The sequence below is a fragment of the Diospyros lotus genome, chromosome 9, assembly GCF_014633365.1.
Source record: "Diospyros lotus cultivar Yz01 chromosome 9, ASM1463336v1, whole genome shotgun sequence".
In the NCBI taxonomy this organism is placed as follows: Eukaryota; Viridiplantae; Streptophyta; class Magnoliopsida; order Ericales; family Ebenaceae; genus Diospyros; species Diospyros lotus.
The window spans coordinates 1,115,492-1,136,650 of record NC_068346.1 but is presented as its reverse complement, the minus strand read 5'-3'; the positions used below and the strand labels follow the sequence as shown (position 1 = coordinate 1,136,650).

General features: G+C 38.0%; 1 protein-coding gene across 1 annotated transcript; it reads right to left on the bottom strand.

The window, feature by feature from the left end:
* Positions 1-18,282: 18,282 nt before the first annotated feature.
* On the bottom strand, positions 18,283-20,212 carry LOC127809986 (probable cinnamyl alcohol dehydrogenase). The gene is given in 7 exon segments (XM_052349201.1): positions 18,283-18,715; positions 18,827-19,269; positions 19,418-19,479; positions 19,482-19,574; positions 19,576-19,654; positions 19,951-20,064; positions 20,130-20,212. Coding segments are annotated over 7 exon segments (1,104 nt in total). The 3' UTR covers positions 18,283-18,485.
* Between the last annotated feature and the right edge of the window lie 947 nt (positions 20,213-21,159).

Here is a 21,159-nt window from a genome sequence, read left to right as displayed (position 1 = left end):
AGTTAGCATCGAACAATGTGGGTCGAATGTAAGGGTGGTTCGACAAACCATAACTGAGGATTCGTAAGAATCGGAAACCGTAGAATGGAGATCATTAGTTAAAATCAATCTCACTAAATGTTGGGATAACTGGTGGTTATTAAGAAGAAACAAGTTGTGAACGATTAGTTTGATATAACATAACCTAATTGTAAGTTAGGTTTTGATCGAATGGTATAAGGATTCAAGGGAAAGAATGACTTGGTATAGATCGAGAATCCTAAGGAACGACCCGATAAGAAACCCAGGAAGATTCAATAAAAGCTTTTGAAAATAGAATTTGAGGATTTTAGGAATCCGAAATTATTGATGGGGATATTGAGATAGAGAAACCAGAATTGATGACAGAGGAAATATTACCTTAAGAAAACGACTCATAGGAACGAGTCATATGTGTATGGTTTCATATGTTATTCAAGGGCAAAGAGAGTTAAGGTGTAGATTTGAGTCTTGTGAAAATTTTGGGAGATTATAGAAGAAAGAGCTATATCAGTGATATAGGTTTAGGATCTGACAAGGAAAACAAATCAGAATTGACTGAGGATCAAATTCCTGTTTCGGAGTTTTTGGAAGTTTTCTTGGTGGCAACTGGAGATTTAGGTAACGGATTTTGGGTGGCAATAAGAATTTCTCTTTCAAAGTAAAATTTTGGAATACGATCTAAACTTATTTCCCTTACATATGGTCACCACAAGACAAAGAGGGATCGACTGTTAATTAGCTATAGTTAGGGTCAAGGTGCGACCGAAAAATTATTTGGATATCAAACGCAAGAACCGCTTGTTTTAAAGATTAGAACTTTTCAGTTAAATTGGAAATTTGAGAGAATCTTTTGGTTTATAGAGAATTTGCAAAATGAAACCTTACTTGATGATCTTGAGATTGTACGGATCAACGATAGATTAGAGATTCGTGATGAATCTTGGAGATAAAAAAAAAATTTGGGATAAGAGAATTATGAGTTTAACTATGATGTTTCTAAGGAAGATTTACGCGTATTGTATACACTTGGAGATAAAAAGATATTTCAACTTATGGAGACGAAGTTATTTTAAGCTTGAAATGACCCTAACCGATTTAAGAAGATTCAAAACTCAAAAGAAGATAGTTAGCATAATGATAATTATTAAGGACTGAGGGGTAGTCACAAAAGTCTTGGTTGAGTTTTAAGGCACCGAGCAATGAGATAGGCTTGCTAAAGCTTGATTAAGCTCGTAAAGATATCTTGGGATTTGATTAGGTCTTAGCAAAATTGAAGTTGGTCCTAATAGATTCAAAGCAATAGGAATGATTGACATATTAACCTGTATAGTGAGTGTTAGTTGAAAGTCAATCGAGGAATAAATCTTGTAATAGATTAAGCATACGGCCGTGACGAAAATATGGTTGAACTATCTAGTATAAATTTAGAAAATGATAAACTGGAAATACAATTGATGCTGGAGTGTTTGATAAATTATGAACGTCTGCAAGAGCAGCAATAGGAGCGTGAGGTTCCGTCACATGCGTAACAAATTTGGAAAGTAAAAGAGATTAAATTGTGGGAAAGAAATTCGAAGTCTTAGGAATGGTTAGGATAAGGGTGCTCGATACGATTGAGTGATACTCTGGAAAAGAACATTAGGAATCCAAAAGATCAGGGAATTGGATTAGTACCAATAAGAACCACTGTAGCTCTCAGAGATGGAATGAGGAATTCTAGCATAACGATAACACCATTAGTGTTGGTCTGTAACGATGGATCTGAGCCTAGGGACCAAGGCAGAAGACTGGCGGTTGGCTCACGGTTTGGGGTGAGATACCTACGAGTCGGAGCAACACAGTGAACTGTGGAGACGGTCAGGTGCCAAAGTTTGGGCGACACTGAGGATGTTATGTATGGTTTAGAGTCCAAGTTCCAAGGGACCAGAGCATCGTGGCAGGCTCCCTAAATCATTATGGAAAGGTTGAAGGATTGGAAGATAACCTAAGTAGGTTAATTGCTATATGGAATATGGTAGTCGATAATCAAAAGAGAATCGAAAGAAGGAAAAGTAATCTCGAGTGACGAAACAATGTTGGGCAAGCTGTTGACAGAGATTTGTAAAGGATTCTTCTATGATAATTACATCCATGATAGAAATTCGTGAAGTTAAGGTTACCAAGAAGAGATGAGAGCACTCGGGAAGTTCAGGAGTTGTGGTGAAACAGTAATAATGCTCCTAGGTTGAAGTAGCTCCTAACTGGGAATGAAGTAATCCTTGGTATAAATAAGTGCCGTAAAGTTACCTAGGAAAATGTGGGACCATAGTTTTCTAAATATCGCTTTGAGAGGAATTTAATTATTGTTATCAATTTGGCTCTTAGTTTAGTGTATTTAATATTACACACCCTAGGAATTGTTAGCAAATGGCTGCGATTTAGTTGTTTCAAACCTTGCCTTTAGTAGTATGGAAAGTAGATCACCTAAGAGGGACAAGATTAAATCTATTCCAAGAATCGAGGAAAATAGGAATTTTGATTCATAGAGGAACTATTTCTCATGTGGAGAAATATATATAAAGCACCGTTTGGTTGAAATGGAACACTTAGCAGTACTAAGTTGAGGAGCCACAAATGAAGGACGTGTATAATTATCGAAGGTTGTCGATAAATTGAAACGACACGGGAGTTCTGAACTGAGATAAATTGATCTGATTGATGGATAGTGTTTGGAAGAGAAATTGTAAGGAAAAATTATGTTCTTGGGAGACCTAAACGGATAATTTGCACGACCAGCCGTAAGAGGCTGAGAAATTACCCCTAAGGATAATATGCGATCGAGATAATTGAGAGAAAGATACGCTGAGTAAGTTTAATGTTATCAATTTCTGTGCAGTCATGACAGCTGAGGTAATTCAATGTTATTAATTTCTGTGCAGTCATGACAGCTGAGGTAATTCAATGTTATCAATTTCTGTGTGAACATGGCATATGCCTGGTATAAGATTGGGTTGGGAGAAGTATTAGTCAAATAAAATAAGTTTTGAGGATTCAATTAGAGGAGATATTGGGTTTTATAAATAATTTTGGGATTCGTGTAGCCGCTGATATAGAGCTACAACGGGATATTCTGAAAGATGAGTAAGATGCTTGGTAAGCATAGACCGTGTTAAGATATAAATTTTGAGTGATTACTAAGGACTAGGCGTGGTATCTATGCTATTTCAATTGGGAGTTATTAACAATAGCAGTAAATACGATGATCACGGACCAAATTTCGAGGACGAAATTTATTTAGGGGGGGAGAATGTAATACCCGGAAAATTATTAAGAAAATAAATGATATTTAATGAAGGGTATAACTGGAATTATCGAAAGAATAAGGCTATATGACACACTAACGTAGTCTTAGATGATTAAATCAGTCAGAGGGAGTAACCCGGACCTTAGATAGCTAAAGAAAATTGTACAGTATCGACAAGTGATTCGAATTATGATTTTTAGTGATGAAAGAAGTGGGATCGGGAACAGTTTTCGGTACAGCTGTCGACCGGGCTGAGAAAATCGAATCGACGTAGGAAACATCCAGAAGATCAACGGAACGTGTCAAGGACTAATATATAATGTGTAGAACAACCCTTAAGCGATTTCGGGTTGAATCAAATGGATTTAAGGACTATTTGACCAGTTGGGCCTAAGTGCAGTTTTCTAAATTTGCTCGAGAAAGGTCAAGACAGTAATTTTTCAGAAGTTTCAAGGACCAAATGAAGAGTGCTAATCTTGAGGGCCTTAATGGTGTAGTTGGATTTATCAGGGGTATCATGGAAAGAAGAAAAATGAGATTAGAGAAATTATGGGGGTCAAAGTGCAAAAATGGAAAAATTGCATAGTGTGAACACGGCACCTGCAAATCGGCCGCCGCAAATCCTTGCACATGGAGGCCAAATCTGGAGATTGGACGGCCGAGGCTTGCTTGGGGGAGGTCGTATACGGCCATAGGAGTCTTGGGGAGCAAGGGTTGATCGGTGATTGGCCGGATTTTAGCTGATTTTCGGGTATAAAAGGAGGCCGCGAGTTCGAGCTTTTAAAAGCATAAATCGACCAAGATTTTGAATGTTTCTGGGCGAGTGATTAAAGGGCTTTTGGTCGCAAGGAATCAAGGATCACTTTGGGATCGATTTGAAGCATTTTGGTGTATGTTTGAGGGGTGTTCGAACTTGGCCGAGGGTTGGAGGCGGTCCGCCACCGCCGACCTGCAACTGGCCGTTTGGGCCACTTTCCGGTGGCCTTTCGGCCTAAAAATGGTACCATCTTGATCGATTCTCCAAGGGCTTCAAGGGGGGTACCGGTTTTGCAGCCATCGGAGCAACCGCCGGTGACCGGTCTTGAGGAAGAAGACGACGCGCGTGGCTGCACGCGCCAGCTTCCACGCGCAGACACGCGCCAGGCGCGTGTGATAGGGGCATTTTGGTATTTTTCTTTCAGTATTTTTGTTAATTTATTTTAGGAATTACTGTGTTGAAATATTTTGGAAAATAACTAAGGAAATAATTATTTTGGAATTATCAAGGAGAAAATTGGGAAAATTGGGAGAAAATAGAGAAAATTAAGGAAAAATTGAGGAAAATGGATTTTAATGCTTCCTCAATTAAATATGATATTTAGGAAGTATCTTGGCTGGAGGTTGAGCACAAGTTCAAGTATTTGGGATTTGACGCGCAAATCGAGGTGTTGCACAAGGAACGAGGCGATCTGATTACGTTCGAGGTGAGTGGTTTGATTCCAACTTTTCCTTGTCTTAGAAGTGTTTTAGGTGATTGTGGTAAGTTCTAGTGAGCGATTATACCCTCCTAGACATAAATTGTTTTACAAGGCTTTTACTTATGATCATTGTGTCGATATTTGCTTCATTGCATTAACTGTTTTATTTTAAGATGTTGGTGCATGGCGTGTAAATTTTCATATCATTTGGGGTCAAGTTTAATTGCATCGTTGGGTCCGTATGGGGCGGGATGGGGTCTGCTTGAGATTGGGACAATGTTAATCCAGGTGAACGGGTGTCACACTGGGGGCACTCGAGGGAATAATGTTAAACCAGGTGAACGGGTGTCACGACGGTGCACCCGAGGGATTAACGTTGGACCAGGTGAACGTGTGCCACAGTGGGACATTCGAGGGATTAAGTATGTCAAGGTGATATCTCGAGTTAGACGTGTCTTGCATGTTGTCGTACAGTATCTCATGTTCGTATGTCTTTCATGCATTGTATAACTGTTTCATACCTTCACTTAGATGTTTATCATCTAATCTGGGTTATGCCCCTGGAACGTTTAATGTTCCAGCCAGGGACTGCTGCGAAGGCAAGGATGTGGCCGGTTGAGGGCCAATGATGCTTAGTTTGTTAGTCGTTGTAACATTTGGAGGCTTTAGTATGTATTTCAGGTTGTAAATGAACAGTTGTATAATAGCGATTTTTATCATTTGATCTGTATTAAGTAATTTTGCTATGGAAATACAATGGTGTTTTGGTATTAGTGTATCCGCTGCGTTGTATTAAGACTCGTTTAGTTTAAGATTATTGATCTTGATGATTAAACGGGCAAGACTGGGGTTCGCGGGGTTTTGTTTCTGCATGTGAAGATTGTTCTTGAAATACCGCGCGTGTGTAACTTAAAGACAAAAAAAAAAGAAATCTCGGGAATACCCTTATAGTGACACGCCTGGCGAGACGGGGTGTTACAATTGGTATCAGAGCCCTAGGTTAAAACCCTAGGACGATTTGGTTAGGTTGTTGAATTTAGCATGATTAGAACTATTGAATGAGAACTTAGAATGGGATTATGGATTCTAGGAGACATTCGGAACATAGTCGAAATGGTATGGAGACTCTAGAAAGGTGAAATTTGAGGTTTTCAATTTGAATATACTTTCAGCGTCAAGGGAAGACGAACAAGTTCTATTCACATCTTTTGGAAATTAGGAAGCTAGTGAAGAGGGTCGTTGAAATAAAAGAGATATATGACCCGAAACCTTTGAGGAATAAATACTTTAGTGATTCTGGTACAACTTGAAGTATAGTATAAAATCTCTTTCGGAAGAATCTTAGTGAATCGTCTTAGTACCCTCCCGTTTGGGACATGTTAAATAATGGTGGTGTCATGCCTTGACAAAGATAAGTGAAACGATGGAGATTATTAGGAGAACCTGTTAAGGGCGAGGGAAGGAAAAACGACTTGAGAATCTTAAGGTTAAGTTAGATATCCAAATTGAGGACTTAAGAAGAACGGATTCAGTTAGGGCTAACTAGTGAAAATCTCGAACGGAGACTTAGGGGAAGGGAGACGATAGGTCATAAAGACAAAATCCCTGCTTGGAGATTTGGGGGTTTGTTGGTTGAAGTCTTTGAAATTATAATTGAAGAATACTAGATTCTTGCTGAAAGATGAAATGTTGGATTGGGAGTTAGCATCGAACAATGTGGGTCGAATGTAAGGGTGGTTCGACAAACCATAACTGAGGATTCGTAAGAATCGGAAACCGTAGAATGGAGATCATTAGTTAAAATCAATCTCACTAAATGTTGGGATAACTGGTGGTTATTAAGAAGAAACAAGTTGTGAACGATTAGTTTGATATAACATAACCTAATTGTAAGTTAGGTTTTGATCGAATGGTATAAGGATTCAAGGGAAAGAATGACTTGGTATAGATCGAGAATCCTAAGGAACGACCCGATAAGAAACCCAGGAAGATTCAATAAAAGCTTTTGAAAATAGAATTTGAGGATTTTAGGAATCCGAAATTATTGATGGGGATATTGAGATAGAGAAACCAGAATTGATGACAGAGGAAATATTACCTTAAGAAAACGACTCATAGGAACGAGTCATATGTGTATGGTTTCATATGTTATTCAAGGGCAAAGAGAGTTAAGGTGTAGATTTGAGTCTTGTGAAAATTTTGGGAGATTATAGAAGAAAGAGCTATATCAGTGATATAGGTTTAGGATCTGACAAGGAAAACAAATCAGAATTGACTGAGGATCAAATTCCTGTTTCGGAGTTTTTGGAAGTTTTCTTGGTGGCAACTGGAGATTTAGGTAACGGATTTTGGGTGGCAATAAGAATTTCTCTTTCAAAGTAAAATTTTGGAATACGATCTAAACTTATTTCCCTTACATATGGTCACCACAAGACAAAGAGGGATCGACTGTTAATTAGCTATAGTTAGGGTCAAGGTGCGACCGAAAAATTATTTGGATATCAAACGCAAGAACCGCTTGTTTTAAAGATTAGAACTTTTCAGTTAAATTGGAAATTTGAGAGAATCTTTTGGTTTATAGAGAATTTGCAAAATGAAACCTTACTTGATGATCTTGAGATTGTACGGATCAACGATAGATTAGAGATTCGTGATGAATCTTGGAGATAAAAAAAAAATTTGGGATAAGAGAATTATGAGTTTAACTATGATGTTTCTAAGGAAGATTTACGCGTATTGTATACACTTGGAGATAAAAAGATATTTCAACTTATGGAGACGAAGTTATTTTAAGCTTGAAATGACCCTAACCGATTTAAGAAGATTCAAAACTCAAAAGAAGATAGTTAGCATAATGATAATTATTAAGGACTGAGGGGTAGTCACAAAAGTCTTGGTTGAGTTTTAAGGCACCGAGCAATGAGATAGGCTTGCTAAAGCTTGATTAAGCTCGTAAAGATATCTTGGGATTTGATTAGGTCTTAGCAAAATTGAAGTTGGTCCTAATAGATTCAAAGCAATAGGAATGATTGACATATTAACCTGTATAGTGAGTGTTAGTTGAAAGTCAATCGAGGAATAAATCTTGTAATAGATTAAGCATACGGCCGTGACGAAAATATGGTTGAACTATCTAGTATAAATTTAGAAAATGATAAACTGGAAATACAATTGATGCTGGAGTGTTTGATAAATTATGAACGTCTGCAAGAGCAGCAATAGGAGCGTGAGGTTCCGTCACATGCGTAACAAATTTGGAAAGTAAAAGAGATTAAATTGTGGGAAAGAAATTCGAAGTCTTAGGAATGGTTAGGATAAGGGTGCTCGATACGATTGAGTGATACTCTGGAAAAGAACATTAGGAATCCAAAAGATCAGGGAATTGGATTAGTACCAATAAGAACCACTGTAGCTCTCAGAGATGGAATGAGGAATTCTAGCATAACGATAACACCATTAGTGTTGGTCTGTAACGATGGATCTGAGCCTAGGGACCAAGGCAGAAGACTGGCGGTTGGCTCACGGTTTGGGGTGAGATACCTACGAGTCGGAGCAACACAGTGAACTGTGGAGACGGTCAGGTGCCAAAGTTTGGGCGACACTGAGGATGTTATGTATGGTTTAGAGTCCAAGTTCCAAGGGACCAGAGCATCGTGGCAGGCTCCCTAAATCATTATGGAAAGGTTGAAGGATTGGAAGATAACCTAAGTAGGTTAATTGCTATATGGAATATGGTAGTCGATAATCAAAAGAGAATCGAAAGAAGGAAAAGTAATCTCGAGTGACGAAACAATGTTGGGCAAGCTGTTGACAGAGATTTGTAAAGGATTCTTCTATGATAATTACATCCATGATAGAAATTCGTGAAGTTAAGGTTACCAAGAAGAGATGAGAGCACTCGGGAAGTTCAGGAGTTGTGGTGAAACAGTAATAATGCTCCTAGGTTGAAGTAGCTCCTAACTGGGAATGAAGTAATCCTTGGTATAAATAAGTGCCGTAAAGTTACCTAGGAAAATGTGGGACCATAGTTTTCTAAATATCGCTTTGAGAGGAATTTAATTATTGTTATCAATTTGGCTCTTAGTTTAGTGTATTTAATATTACACACCCTAGGAATTGTTAGCAAATGGCTGCGATTTAGTTGTTTCAAACCTTGCCTTTAGTAGTATGGAAAGTAGATCACCTAAGAGGGACAAGATTAAATCTATTCCAAGAATCGAGGAAAATAGGAATTTTGATTCATAGAGGAACTATTTCTCATGTGGAGAAATATATATAAAGCACCGTTTGGTTGAAATGGAACACTTAGCAGTACTAAGTTGAGGAGCCACAAATGAAGGACGTGTATAATTATCGAAGGTTGTCGATAAATTGAAACGACACGGGAGTTCTGAACTGAGATAAATTGATCTGATTGATGGATAGTGTTTGGAAGAGAAATTGTAAGGAAAAATTATGTTCTTGGGAGACCTAAACGGATAATTTGCACGACCAGCCGTAAGAGGCTGAGAAATTACCCCTAAGGATAATATGCGATCGAGATAATTGAGAGAAAGATACGCTGAGTAAGTTTAATGTTATCAATTTCTGTGCAGTCATGACAGCTGAGGTAATTCAATGTTATTAATTTCTGTGCAGTCATGACAGCTGAGGTAATTCAATGTTATCAATTTCTGTGTGAACATGGCATATGCCTGGTATAAGATTGGGTTGGGAGAAGTATTAGTCAAATAAAATAAGTTTTGAGGATTCAATTAGAGGAGATATTGGGTTTTATAAATAATTTTGGGATTCGTGTAGCCGCTGATATAGAGCTACAACGGGATATTCTGAAAGATGAGTAAGATGCTTGGTAAGCATAGACCGTGTTAAGATATAAATTTTGAGTGATTACTAAGGACTAGGCGTGGTATCTATGCTATTTCAATTGGGAGTTATTAACAATAGCAGTAAATACGATGATCACGGACCAAATTTCGAGGACGAAATTTATTTAGGGGGGGAGAATGTAATACCCGGAAAATTATTAAGAAAATAAATGATATTTAATGAAGGGTATAACTGGAATTATCGAAAGAATAAGGCTATATGACACACTAACGTAGTCTTAGATGATTAAATCAGTCAGAGGGAGTAACCCGGACCTTAGATAGCTAAAGAAAATTGTACAGTATCGACAAGTGATTCGAATTATGATTTTTAGTGATGAAAGAAGTGGGATCGGGAACAGTTTTCGGTACAGCTGTCGACCGGGCTGAGAAAATCGAATCGACGTAGGAAACATCCAGAAGATCAACGGAACGTGTCAAGGACTAATATATAATGTGTAGAACAACCCTTAAGCGATTTCGGGTTGAATCAAATGGATTTAAGGACTATTTGACCAGTTGGGCCTAAGTGCAGTTTTCTAAATTTGCTCGAGAAAGGTCAAGACAGTAATTTTTCAGAAGTTTCAAGGACCAAATGAAGAGTGCTAATCTTGAGGGCCTTAATGGTGTAGTTGGATTTATCAGGGGTATCATGGAAAGAAGAAAAATGAGATTAGAGAAATTATGGGGGTCAAAGTGCAAAAATGGAAAAATTGCATAGTGTGAACACGGCACCTGCAAATCGGCCGCCGCAAATCCTTGCACATGGAGGCCAAATCTGGAGATTGGACGGCCGAGGCTTGCTTGGGGGAGGTCGTATACGGCCATAGGAGTCTTGGGGAGCAAGGGTTGATCGGTGATTGGCCGGATTTTAGCTGATTTTCGGGTATAAAAGGAGGCCGCGAGTTCGAGCTTTTAAAAGCATAAATCGACCAAGATTTTGAATGTTTCTGGGCGAGTGATTAAAGGGCTTTTGGTCGCAAGGAATCAAGGATCACTTTGGGATCGATTTGAAGCATTTTGGTGTATGTTTGAGGGGTGTTCGAACTTGGCCGAGGGTTGGAGGCGGTCCGCCACCGCCGACCTGCAACTGGCCGTTTGGGCCACTTTCCGGTGGCCTTTCGGCCTAAAAATGGTACCATCTTGATCGATTCTCCAAGGGCTTCAAGGGGGTACCGGTTTTGCAGCCATCGGAGCAACCGCCGGTGACCGGTCTTGAGGAAGAAGACGACGCGCGTGGCTGCACGCGCCAGCTTCCACGCGCAGACACGCGCCAGGCGCGTGTGATAGGGGCATTTTGGTATTTTTCTTTCAGTATTTTTGTTAATTTATTTTAGGAATTACTGTGTTGAAATATTTTGGAAAATAACTAAGGAAATAATTATTTTGGAATTATCAAGGAGAAAATTGGGAAAATTGGGAGAAAATAGAGAAAATTAAGGAAAAATTGAGGAAAATGGATTTTAATGCTTCCTCAATTAAATATGATATTTAGGAAGTATCTTGGCTGGAGGTTGAGCACAAGTTCAAGTATTTGGGATTTGACGCGCAAATCGAGGTGTTGCACAAGGAACGAGGCGATCTGATTACGTTCGAGGTGAGTGGTTTGATTCCAACTTTTCCTTGTCTTAGAAGTGTTTTAGGTGATTGTGGTAAGTTCTAGTGAGCGATTATACCCTCCTAGACATAAATTGTTTTACAAGGCTTTTACTTATGATCATTGTGTCGATATTTGCTTCATTGCATTAACTGTTTTATTTTAAGATGTTGGTGCATGGCGTGTAAATTTTCATATCATTTGGGGTCAAGTTTAATTGCATCGTTGGGTCCGTATGGGGCGGGATGGGGTCTGCTTGAGATTGGGACAATGTTAATCCAGGTGAACGGGTGTCACACTGGGGGCACTCGAGGGAATAATGTTAAACCAGGTGAACGGGTGTCACGACGGTGCACCCGAGGGATTAACGTTGGACCAGGTGAACGTGTGCCACAGTGGGACATTCGAGGGATTAAGTATGTCAAGGTGATATCTCGAGTTAGACGTGTCTTGCATGTTGTCGTACAGTATCTCATGTTCGTATGTCTTTCATGCATTGTATAACTGTTTCATACCTTCACTTAGATGTTTATCATCTAATCTGGGTTATGCCCCTGGAACGTTTAATGTTCCAGCCAGGGACTGCTGCGAAGGCAAGGATGTGGCCGGTTGAGGGCCAATGATGCTTAGTTTGTTAGTCGTTGTAACATTTGGAGGCTTTAGTATGTATTTCAGGTTGTAAATGAACAGTTGTATAATAGCGATTTTTATCATTTGATCTGTATTAAGTAATTTTGCTATGGAAATACAATGGTGTTTTGGTATTAGTGTATCCGCTGCGTTGTATTAAGACTCGTTTAGTTTAAGATTATTGATCTTGATGATTAAACGGGCAAGACTGGGGTTCGCGGGGTTTTGTTTCTGCATGTGAAGATTGTTCTTGAAATACCGCGCGTGTGTAACTTAAAGACAAAAAAAAAAGAAATCTCGGGAATACCCTTATAGTGACACGCCTGGCGAGACGGGGTGTTACACATGAGATATCATTTGGTCACATTAATTAATGAGGTCTAACACATAGTTACTGAGTTTGTGAGTTTTTCACTCCAGGATTCTTGCTTAGTCGGGACGTTAGGTGACGGAAGGATTATAGCATACGATAATCGTCAACTATAATAAGTTCATTTGAAGTGAGACTTCATTGCCACCTATATTGTCCTGAACCACTACTATGCTCTATTTAGGAACTCTCGAAATGTCGTCGGGATTTGAAAAAGTTTTAGTGATAGGTCAAAGAGTTCACCGATATTGAAAAAGTTTTCGATATTATTTGATTGCTAGCAAGTAGTGAATCTAAAAAATTACACATAATATAATGTTGCGTTTGATATCGACATCATGTGCTCAAAATGTCTCTAAAAATTATTGGTCAAAAATTGACCATTGGCTCTCTTGTCAATAGTGCATAGTATACAGTAATAATGCATAGTGCATAGTAAATTGAATTATTATTTTGCAACTATTAGGGGGGCGAATTTAAGAAGGGAATTAGAATTGGAACATTGGGGAGATGGAAAAAAATTATAAGGGAAGCAAATTTCTCTGTTTCCCATGTAACTTTTCTTTTTTTTTTCTTTATCTGAAAAATATTCTATTGCCACATAAATATTTTACATGTGAAGGTCACATGTAAAATTTTGAGACACGGGCATACGTGATACGCATATCCTTTATGTCTAGCACGAAAAGAGGTGACCAGAATGATACCTTACTGTATTCTAGATGTAGATAAACTAGGACCACCACCAATTGAATTATTGATTTGCAACTATTAAGGAGGACGGCGAATTTAAGAAAGGAATTGGAATTTGAACATTGGGGAAAGAGAGAAAAATTATAAGGAAAGCAGATTTCTCTATTTTCCACGTAGTTCTTCTTCTTCTTCTTTTTCTTTTTCTTTTTCTTTTTCTTTCTTTCTTTTTCTTTTTCTTTCTTCTTCATCTAAAAAATATTTTGTTGCCACATAAATATTTTACGTGTGTAGGTCACGCATAAAATTTTGAGTCACAGGTATCGATGATACGCAGATGCATGGGAAGAGGTGATCGGAACGGTACCTTACTGCATACTAGGTGTAGACAGACTAGAACCACCATAAATTGAATTATTGTTTTGCAACCATTAGGAAGGGAGGCAGATTTAAGAAAGGAATTGAAATTGGTACATGGGGAGGAGGAGAAAAATTATAAGGGAAGCAAATTTCTATACTTCTCACGTAGCTTTTCTTCTTTCGTTTTCTTTCTTCTTTATTTGAAAAATATTTTGTTGCCACATAAATATTTTAAGTGTGAAGGTCACGCGTAAAATTTTGAAACACGGACCTCGATGATACACATATCCTTCGTATCTAGCACAGGAAGATATAATCGGAACGTTACCTTACTGCATACTAGATGCAGACAGACTAGGACCACAATGTGAGGTGGATATGGTCTCAATACAAAAATAATTTTTGTACCACAATCTTACATCAGACAATAGGTATGCTGTAGCATCTCAAAAATTTGGAGATAAGTAAAAATAATTAATTTGGATATTGTGGATATCTTAGAATATTTAGGAATTTTGAGAAATATTTATTTATGATATTTTAAAAAAAAAAAGGAAATTAAGGTGATTAACTAAATTAATTGAAAGTAGTTATGAAAATAATAAAATAAAATATAGTAATAACAATAATAATAATAATAGTAATAATAAGAAAGTAAATCAAATTAACTTAAATTAAATTAATTGCTTACTATATATATATATATTTATATGTGTGTATGCATGGCGTGGCCTTGTCTTGGCCATGTCTTTTTATGGCTTTAATGCCATTGAGTTGAGTGCAATGAGATAAGCTTGGGCAGTAAAGTGGGAGCAGCGCGCGGGGAAGGAAAGAAAGAAGAAGAAGAAGAAGAGGAAGAGGAAGAAGAAGAAGAAGAAAGGAAAGAAGAAAGGGAGGAGAAGAAGGAAAGAAAGAGGAAGAAGCAGCGCGAGCAGGGAGCAGCGGGCGCGGGGAGGAGGAGAAGAAAGGAAGAAGAAGAAGAAGAAAAGGAAGGAAAGGAAGAAAAGAGAGGAAAGAAAAGGAAATAAGGAAAAATAAAAGGATTTTGGAATTTTTGGCATTGGAAGTGATCAGGTACGTGGGTAAAAATTTGTAGAAGCATGATATGTGTAAATTATAAATTTTGCGCGATTAGAAATAATTAATTTACGTTCCGGATGTGTTATTTGTTAGGAAGTGATTTAATTCGCATCGGGAGCACAAGAGAGGCTGAAATCAACCATTTTCAGGCAAGCTCCTAACCCTCTCTTCGTGTTATTTATTTCCCTTGAAAGTCTTTGAGATTTCTTCTACTCTAAACCCTCCCTCACCTTGACTCGGTTCTACGCATAAATAATAATAATCCGCGTAGTAACCATTTTACGACTTTTATTTTATTAATAAGTTTATTGTTAATGGGATAAGCTAAGTAATGATGTCATGGCGTCTTTTATTTCAACCGTCACGGAGCTTCGTATCGCTCCGCTTTCCTTGGGAATGATGCCGAACCCGTTGGGGTTAGGTTCTTAGAGAAATTGGTTATGGTTAGAATTAAGAAAATGTGTTAAAGAGTTTATTATGTATGTTGAGATGATTTTATGTGAATGAAAAGTAATAAGAATGGTATTACGATGTTATGTGGTTATGTACATGAGGAGTTATGAGTTATGGAAAAATGTTATGTAAAGTTAAGCTGGGAAGATATAAAGTCAATAATGTCAGTAAGTGTGTCTAAGGGTATGGATACAAAGCCACTGACTGTTGACCGTGGGTCATGGCAGTTGATGGCTGGATGTATGGGCGCCAGTCATCGGTTGTTACGATAAGCGCTAGACGGCCAGAAGAGCTGGTACTCCAGATTCCCGCCTTGGTTTGTGCATTTCATGATGTGTGTGCTTCAATGGGCTGGGTTGCATTCACGTGGGGACATGCTTTGTATGTGATGGGATGTATGAGCATTTGCATGACCCAGTTGGTCTAAGAGCCAATTTGGGTACCCTAGGTGAGCATATGCATTTAGAGCATGTCGCATGTGTGAATTCTTATGTGTGGGCGTAGCAGGGCCTGATGTTTGGTTTATGGGGGCCTTGTCATCACGTTTATGCTACAGAAGCCCTTGCATTTCTTATGTGTTGCATTGCATGGTTCTAATGTTATTGTTATTCTGGACGGGAGTACCGTGCCAGGTGTCGGGAGTACCGACTCATGTGAGCTTCGGCTCGGCTTAGATTTTAGCTCGGGGTTGGCCCGAGGGAAGACCAAGATCGCGGAAGTATATGATTATGTGATGTATGACATGATGAACACATGAGAATATGATGAGAATCAGGAAAAGTATGTAACAAGTATCAGGAAAAGCCGACCATGTCAGGAAAAGGCTGGTCTAAGAGAATGATGATATGGTAGCCTATGTTAGGCTACAACAGGTTTGTATGTGGGACCCGGGTGCCAATGTTTGACTTATGTGGGCCCCTGGTTCCTTATGTGCAGTTAATTTTATGTTATGCATGTAGAAGTAAAGTACGTATAGATCATGACATGGCGTGATTGCATTGACATGAATTGCATGGGGTGTCATGGGAAGAGTCCTATCCTAAACCCTCAGCCTTTCTTTCTAGAGCTTGCTGAGTCTCGCGACTCACGTTGTTTTACATCATTCCAGGTCAGCATATCCTGAGATCGCAGGTGTGTACATCGGGGTTTGGGTCCAGACCGTCAAGTCATGGTAGCCAGTGCAGAGCTCTCCCAAAACTAGATCCTGGGTGTCATCGTGTCTTAAAAAGGTTAATGTTTATGTTTTCAGAGTTTGTCGCATGTTATGTAAGCCCAGGTGGGGCCCAAGTGATGAATGGTTTGTAAAGATTATGATGAGATGTTATAATAAAGAAAAATTATGATTTCAAAAAGGGTTATGTGTGTGTCGTAGGTGCGTCATTGTTCGATATCATTTTTATAATGACCCTCTCACGGATCCTCTATCCGCGATAGGGGCTCCGGGAGGCGGGCCGTTACATATGCATTTATTTATATGTTTAATTATTGAATATACGTGTTGATTAAATACTCAAACTATATATAGTGTGTATATTATATTTCACTGCGTGTATTTGATACACGATAATTTTTTTTTTCTTATCTATATCGTCATATTAGTGATTCTCTTCAAGAACAACCGAGGGTTCACTAAGAAGAATAATAAATAATGGATGGACAAACCTAGAATTAGAAGTTCAAAATGCATGCGAACGACATACAATCGAAGTACAAAAGGCATTACAATGATCTAGGGTCCATCATTCACGAAGACCTAGAATTAAAAATGCAAGAAAGGTATAAGAATATGATAAAGAGAAAACCTAGAATTTGAAGAGCAAAGTGTCTGAGAATGGTATAAAAATCGAAACATAAAAGCACGAAAATAATCTAAGATAACCCATAATCAAAAACGATTAATGTGTTGGAATGATTTAGGATTAACCTTGAATTAGAAGTGTAAAAAGCGTGAAAATAATCTAGGATATATCTAGAATTATAAACGCAAAAAACATGAGAATGAACTATGATAGACTTAATCATAAACGCAAAATGTGTGAGAATGAATTAAAATTAGAAATGCAAAAAACGTAAGAATGATTTGGGGTTTATCATCGAAGAAGACAAAGGCCATTAAGAGATGCAATGAGCTAAAAGACTCATTGTGATGCACACAATCTCAAGATAAAGACTATTAAGACATGTAATGAGTTAAAACACTCATTGTGATGCACACAATTTGAAGACAAAGATTGTTAAGACATGCAATGAACTAGAAGACTCATGGGAATGCATGAAATAACAAGGATTGAAGGGTCAAGCATGAAAAACCTTGAAGTGAGTGACTTAAGATCGCTTCAATCTTAGTTTGAAGAATAAGTCCAATCTCCATCTGAAAAACAAGTACGAAGATTTGCCAAAATATACTTGGGTTAGGACAATTAATTATTAAACCAACAAGTTATAGAAAACAAAGACCCACTATGGATACACGTTATTATCCAACAAACAGATGATAAGAAAAACTAGTCTTCCCTCCAAGAACCTAGCAGTAAAGAATGGAGAGTAATTGATATGTAGATGGACCCAACCTTAGTTAAATAAACTCAGTAGGAAACCTAAAGCCTAATTAAGGAAAACCCACAATGAGACTTTAAGGGAAAAAGACTCAGGGCAAAAGAATCCACCCAATGAATATATATCAACCCAATCACAAAACCCACAAAAGGACAAAGCTAAAAATTGAAGATAAAGCACAAGGGATAAAATATAGAAGAAAGCTACAAAAGGTCTCCAAGAGACCCCCTTGTCAAACTCTTGACAAAAGGAAGGTTTAGATGACCTAGCAAGGTCTCTTAGAAACTCCCTCGCGATACATTTTTAGAATAGAAAAAACACTAATATATAGATCAATAATTTTGAAATCCTATCCAAAAACTTTGTAACAAATAAAGATAAACTAAATTATAATTGATTTTGAAATATCATAAATTCTTTAAACTCCTCCATAAATACATGAACCCTTAATTCTCAAAGTTAAATCATTGAAATTTAAAAAAAAAAAAGCTCTATCATATCTTCTAACTATGAGAATTCAACTTCAATATCAAAGTATTTGAATATAACATCAAAACATTTGTGTAAGAAATGCGTTTCACCCACTAATCACTTTTTTCTATACAAAATTTCAACAACTTGAACATAAATTCTTTAACATAAATTTTATTATTATATTGGGAGGAGAACAATATCAAACTATCTTTGAGAAAATGATATCACACTAGAAATGAGTTGTGATATAAACTATATAAATTTTATTATTATGAATTTGGCCGAGAGAAAGAGGAGTGACGGCTAAATTATATAAATTAATCAAAGATATAAATTTAGAAATGAGTTGTGATATAAAAATTAGGGACCATTTTAGTGATCACCCTGTCATTTGTCGGCATAGTATAATAAAACTTAAACCCAAAAAGAAAATCAACTATATATAATAACTCAATCAAACATAGCATTTTTTTTAACTTTTATTTTCATTATTATATAAAAGCAAAGCACATTTTGACATCAAGATAAAACGGCCCCTAATACGGGTACCAAACTGTAGTCGTTTTATTGAAACTTATCCCTGCCAAGAGCTGAAAGAAATGAACAATTGCGAGCCGCCGAGCCCAATGCCATGCCAGTGTCTTCTTCAATGAAGAGATCGAGATGATGAATTCAATGGAGGTTGCTGCCAGCCACATGCATCCACCACAAACCTGAACTTAACATCATTCCTTTCCATTCTTTCAAATGCCTTGTTCACATAATCCAGTTTCACAACCTCCACCTTTGATTCCAAACCCTTCTCGGCCCAAAAGTCTAGCAGTTCCTGCATCTCTTCCATGCTCCCAATGAAGCTTCCAGTTATCGTCTTCTTCCCTGCAAATTTAACCCGAATTCTATATCGTAACTGCAAGTATAAGAATGCATACAAAAATGACTGTCTCTCTTTCAACTCTCACTAATTAAACAGGGTCTCGTGTACTGTACCGAGAATTAGGCCGTTCGCCTCGAATTGCAGGGGCTTGGGGGCAGCTCCTACAACGATCAGCTTGGCATCAACTTTGAGCTGTGGAAGGTAGGCTTGCAAAGTGTGGGGAGCTGGAACAGTGTCCAGAATATAGTCGAGGGTACCCATGGCTCGTCGCATTTCATCTGCATCGGAACTCACCAAAAAGGCATCAGCTCCCAGATGCTCCAAAGTCTCCTCTCTTTTACTCTCCGAAGAGCTTATCACAGTCACATGATGCCCCATTGCCTTGGCTATAATCACACCCAGATGCCCAACCCCTCCCAGCCCCAATATCCCCGCCTTTATCAGCCCTTTGCCGGAACCCATGAACTGTCTCAAGGGACTGTAAGCCGTCACGCCGGCGCACAAGAGCGGCGCCACCTGCTCCGGCGCCAGCTTTCCTGGTATCTTGACTACAAACCTGCATCAAGAATACCATTAATTTTCCTGTGTATATATTATGCGCTTGATAAGCTTCCCTGGTAAATGTCCAAAAGATAATAATTGTGGGTTTTTATGGATAAACAGAAACGGGCATAAGCGAGGGTTCGGGATGCAAATTTGCTTACTTTTGATGAACGACCATGGCAGAGGAGAACCCTCCCCGAGTTGGCATTCCATCCTTGTTGGTGTCATGTCATTATATGTGAAGATTCTGCTTTGGCAATACTGCTCCATACCAGACTGGCATAATGAACATTCTCCACAAGATCCAATTATAAATGCAGCCAACTCCGACTATGTCCCCCACTTTGAACTTGGTCCCTTCTGAGCCTTGCTCCCCCACTTCTCCCACCACTTCATGCCTTCAAAATCCATCAAAAACCCACCCCATTAATCAGAACCCCAGAAAATGGAATCCATTACATTAAAAGGGTATGTACCTTGAGTGACAATTCGTGTTAATGGTCGTGTCGACACATGTACGAATGTGACAGAAAACAAGTCAACCAAACATGACACCACACAAACACGCACACATCATCGAATCATTAATCATATTCATATAATCGAAAACCTAACACGACACCGATTTAAACCAAATTCAAATTGTTCCAATTATCGCGTACCTATTTAACACGTACTAACTAAATGGGCGTACACTAGGACCAAAGGGTAGCGGGTGCTGAGAATCTCATTCCTCATGTGATGAAGATCCGTGTGGTCCATTCCACAGTATAATACCTTTATCAGCACATCCTCCTTTCCTGTTTTCCTGTAAATGGAGTATTCATTCAAGCGTGAATCAGAAAATTAACACTTTGAGAGAGAGAGAGAGACCTCATGAGGTGGAAAGAGTAAGGAGAGAGAATCCCAGATGCATCTCTCGCTGCCCAACCAGTGACTAATTTCCTTCCTTCCATCAATTATTTTGACAACCTTCAATCTCACTGCAAACTTGACAAATTTGGAACTAATTTAGAGACCATATATACTACGGTTTTCGGGCCTTATATATATAGGAATCATGAACACACTGTATATGCCTTTATAATATAATCTTTTTTTATGTATAAATTATATATGTTCAATCAAACATTGCCATCTCATTGTGATGGGACTTGTTACAGACAAATCAAATGAACGTAAATGCCCACTGCGCAATCAGCATCTTAATTTCATCTCCAACCCCCTTTCTTATCTCACTCCTTATTATAACATAAATAATAAATAATTCTCAATCTATTTTAATTTTAATTCCAAAATTATACTTGCTCTAACACACTCTCTATTCTTCTCTCTATTTCACTCCCTATCCCACTTATTTATTGATAAATTTTAATTTTATTTATTTTACCTCATTTATAATTTTTATTACTATAATCAAATACATACAAAATAAATAATTAAATATACAAAATAATCAAATACACATAAAATGAATAATCAAATATACAAAATAATAAAATACATGTACACACAAAATATATAATCAACTACACAAAATAATTAAATATTAGCATACCAAAAAATATATAATTAAATACATAAAATATTAATAAACAGCATACAAAAAATAATATTCACCCAATATTTCAACACATACAAAATATATACATCCACAAGCGGCAAAGCTATTTGAAGAAGGGAGTCACCGCTGTTGGAGGAGGGAGTTGTTGCCGTCACTGCTCCTCGCCGCAATAGCTGCTCGCTGGATTTGGTGTTTACAAGTTGGAGAAACTCAAAGAAGATGACGTTCTACTTGTCATTGACACTAGATCCGGCTGTCGTTCTTCTCGTCGTCGTCGCTGTCACCGCTGCTACTCCTTGCTGTCACCGCTGGTAGCCACCGTTGCTGCTCGTCGCCGGC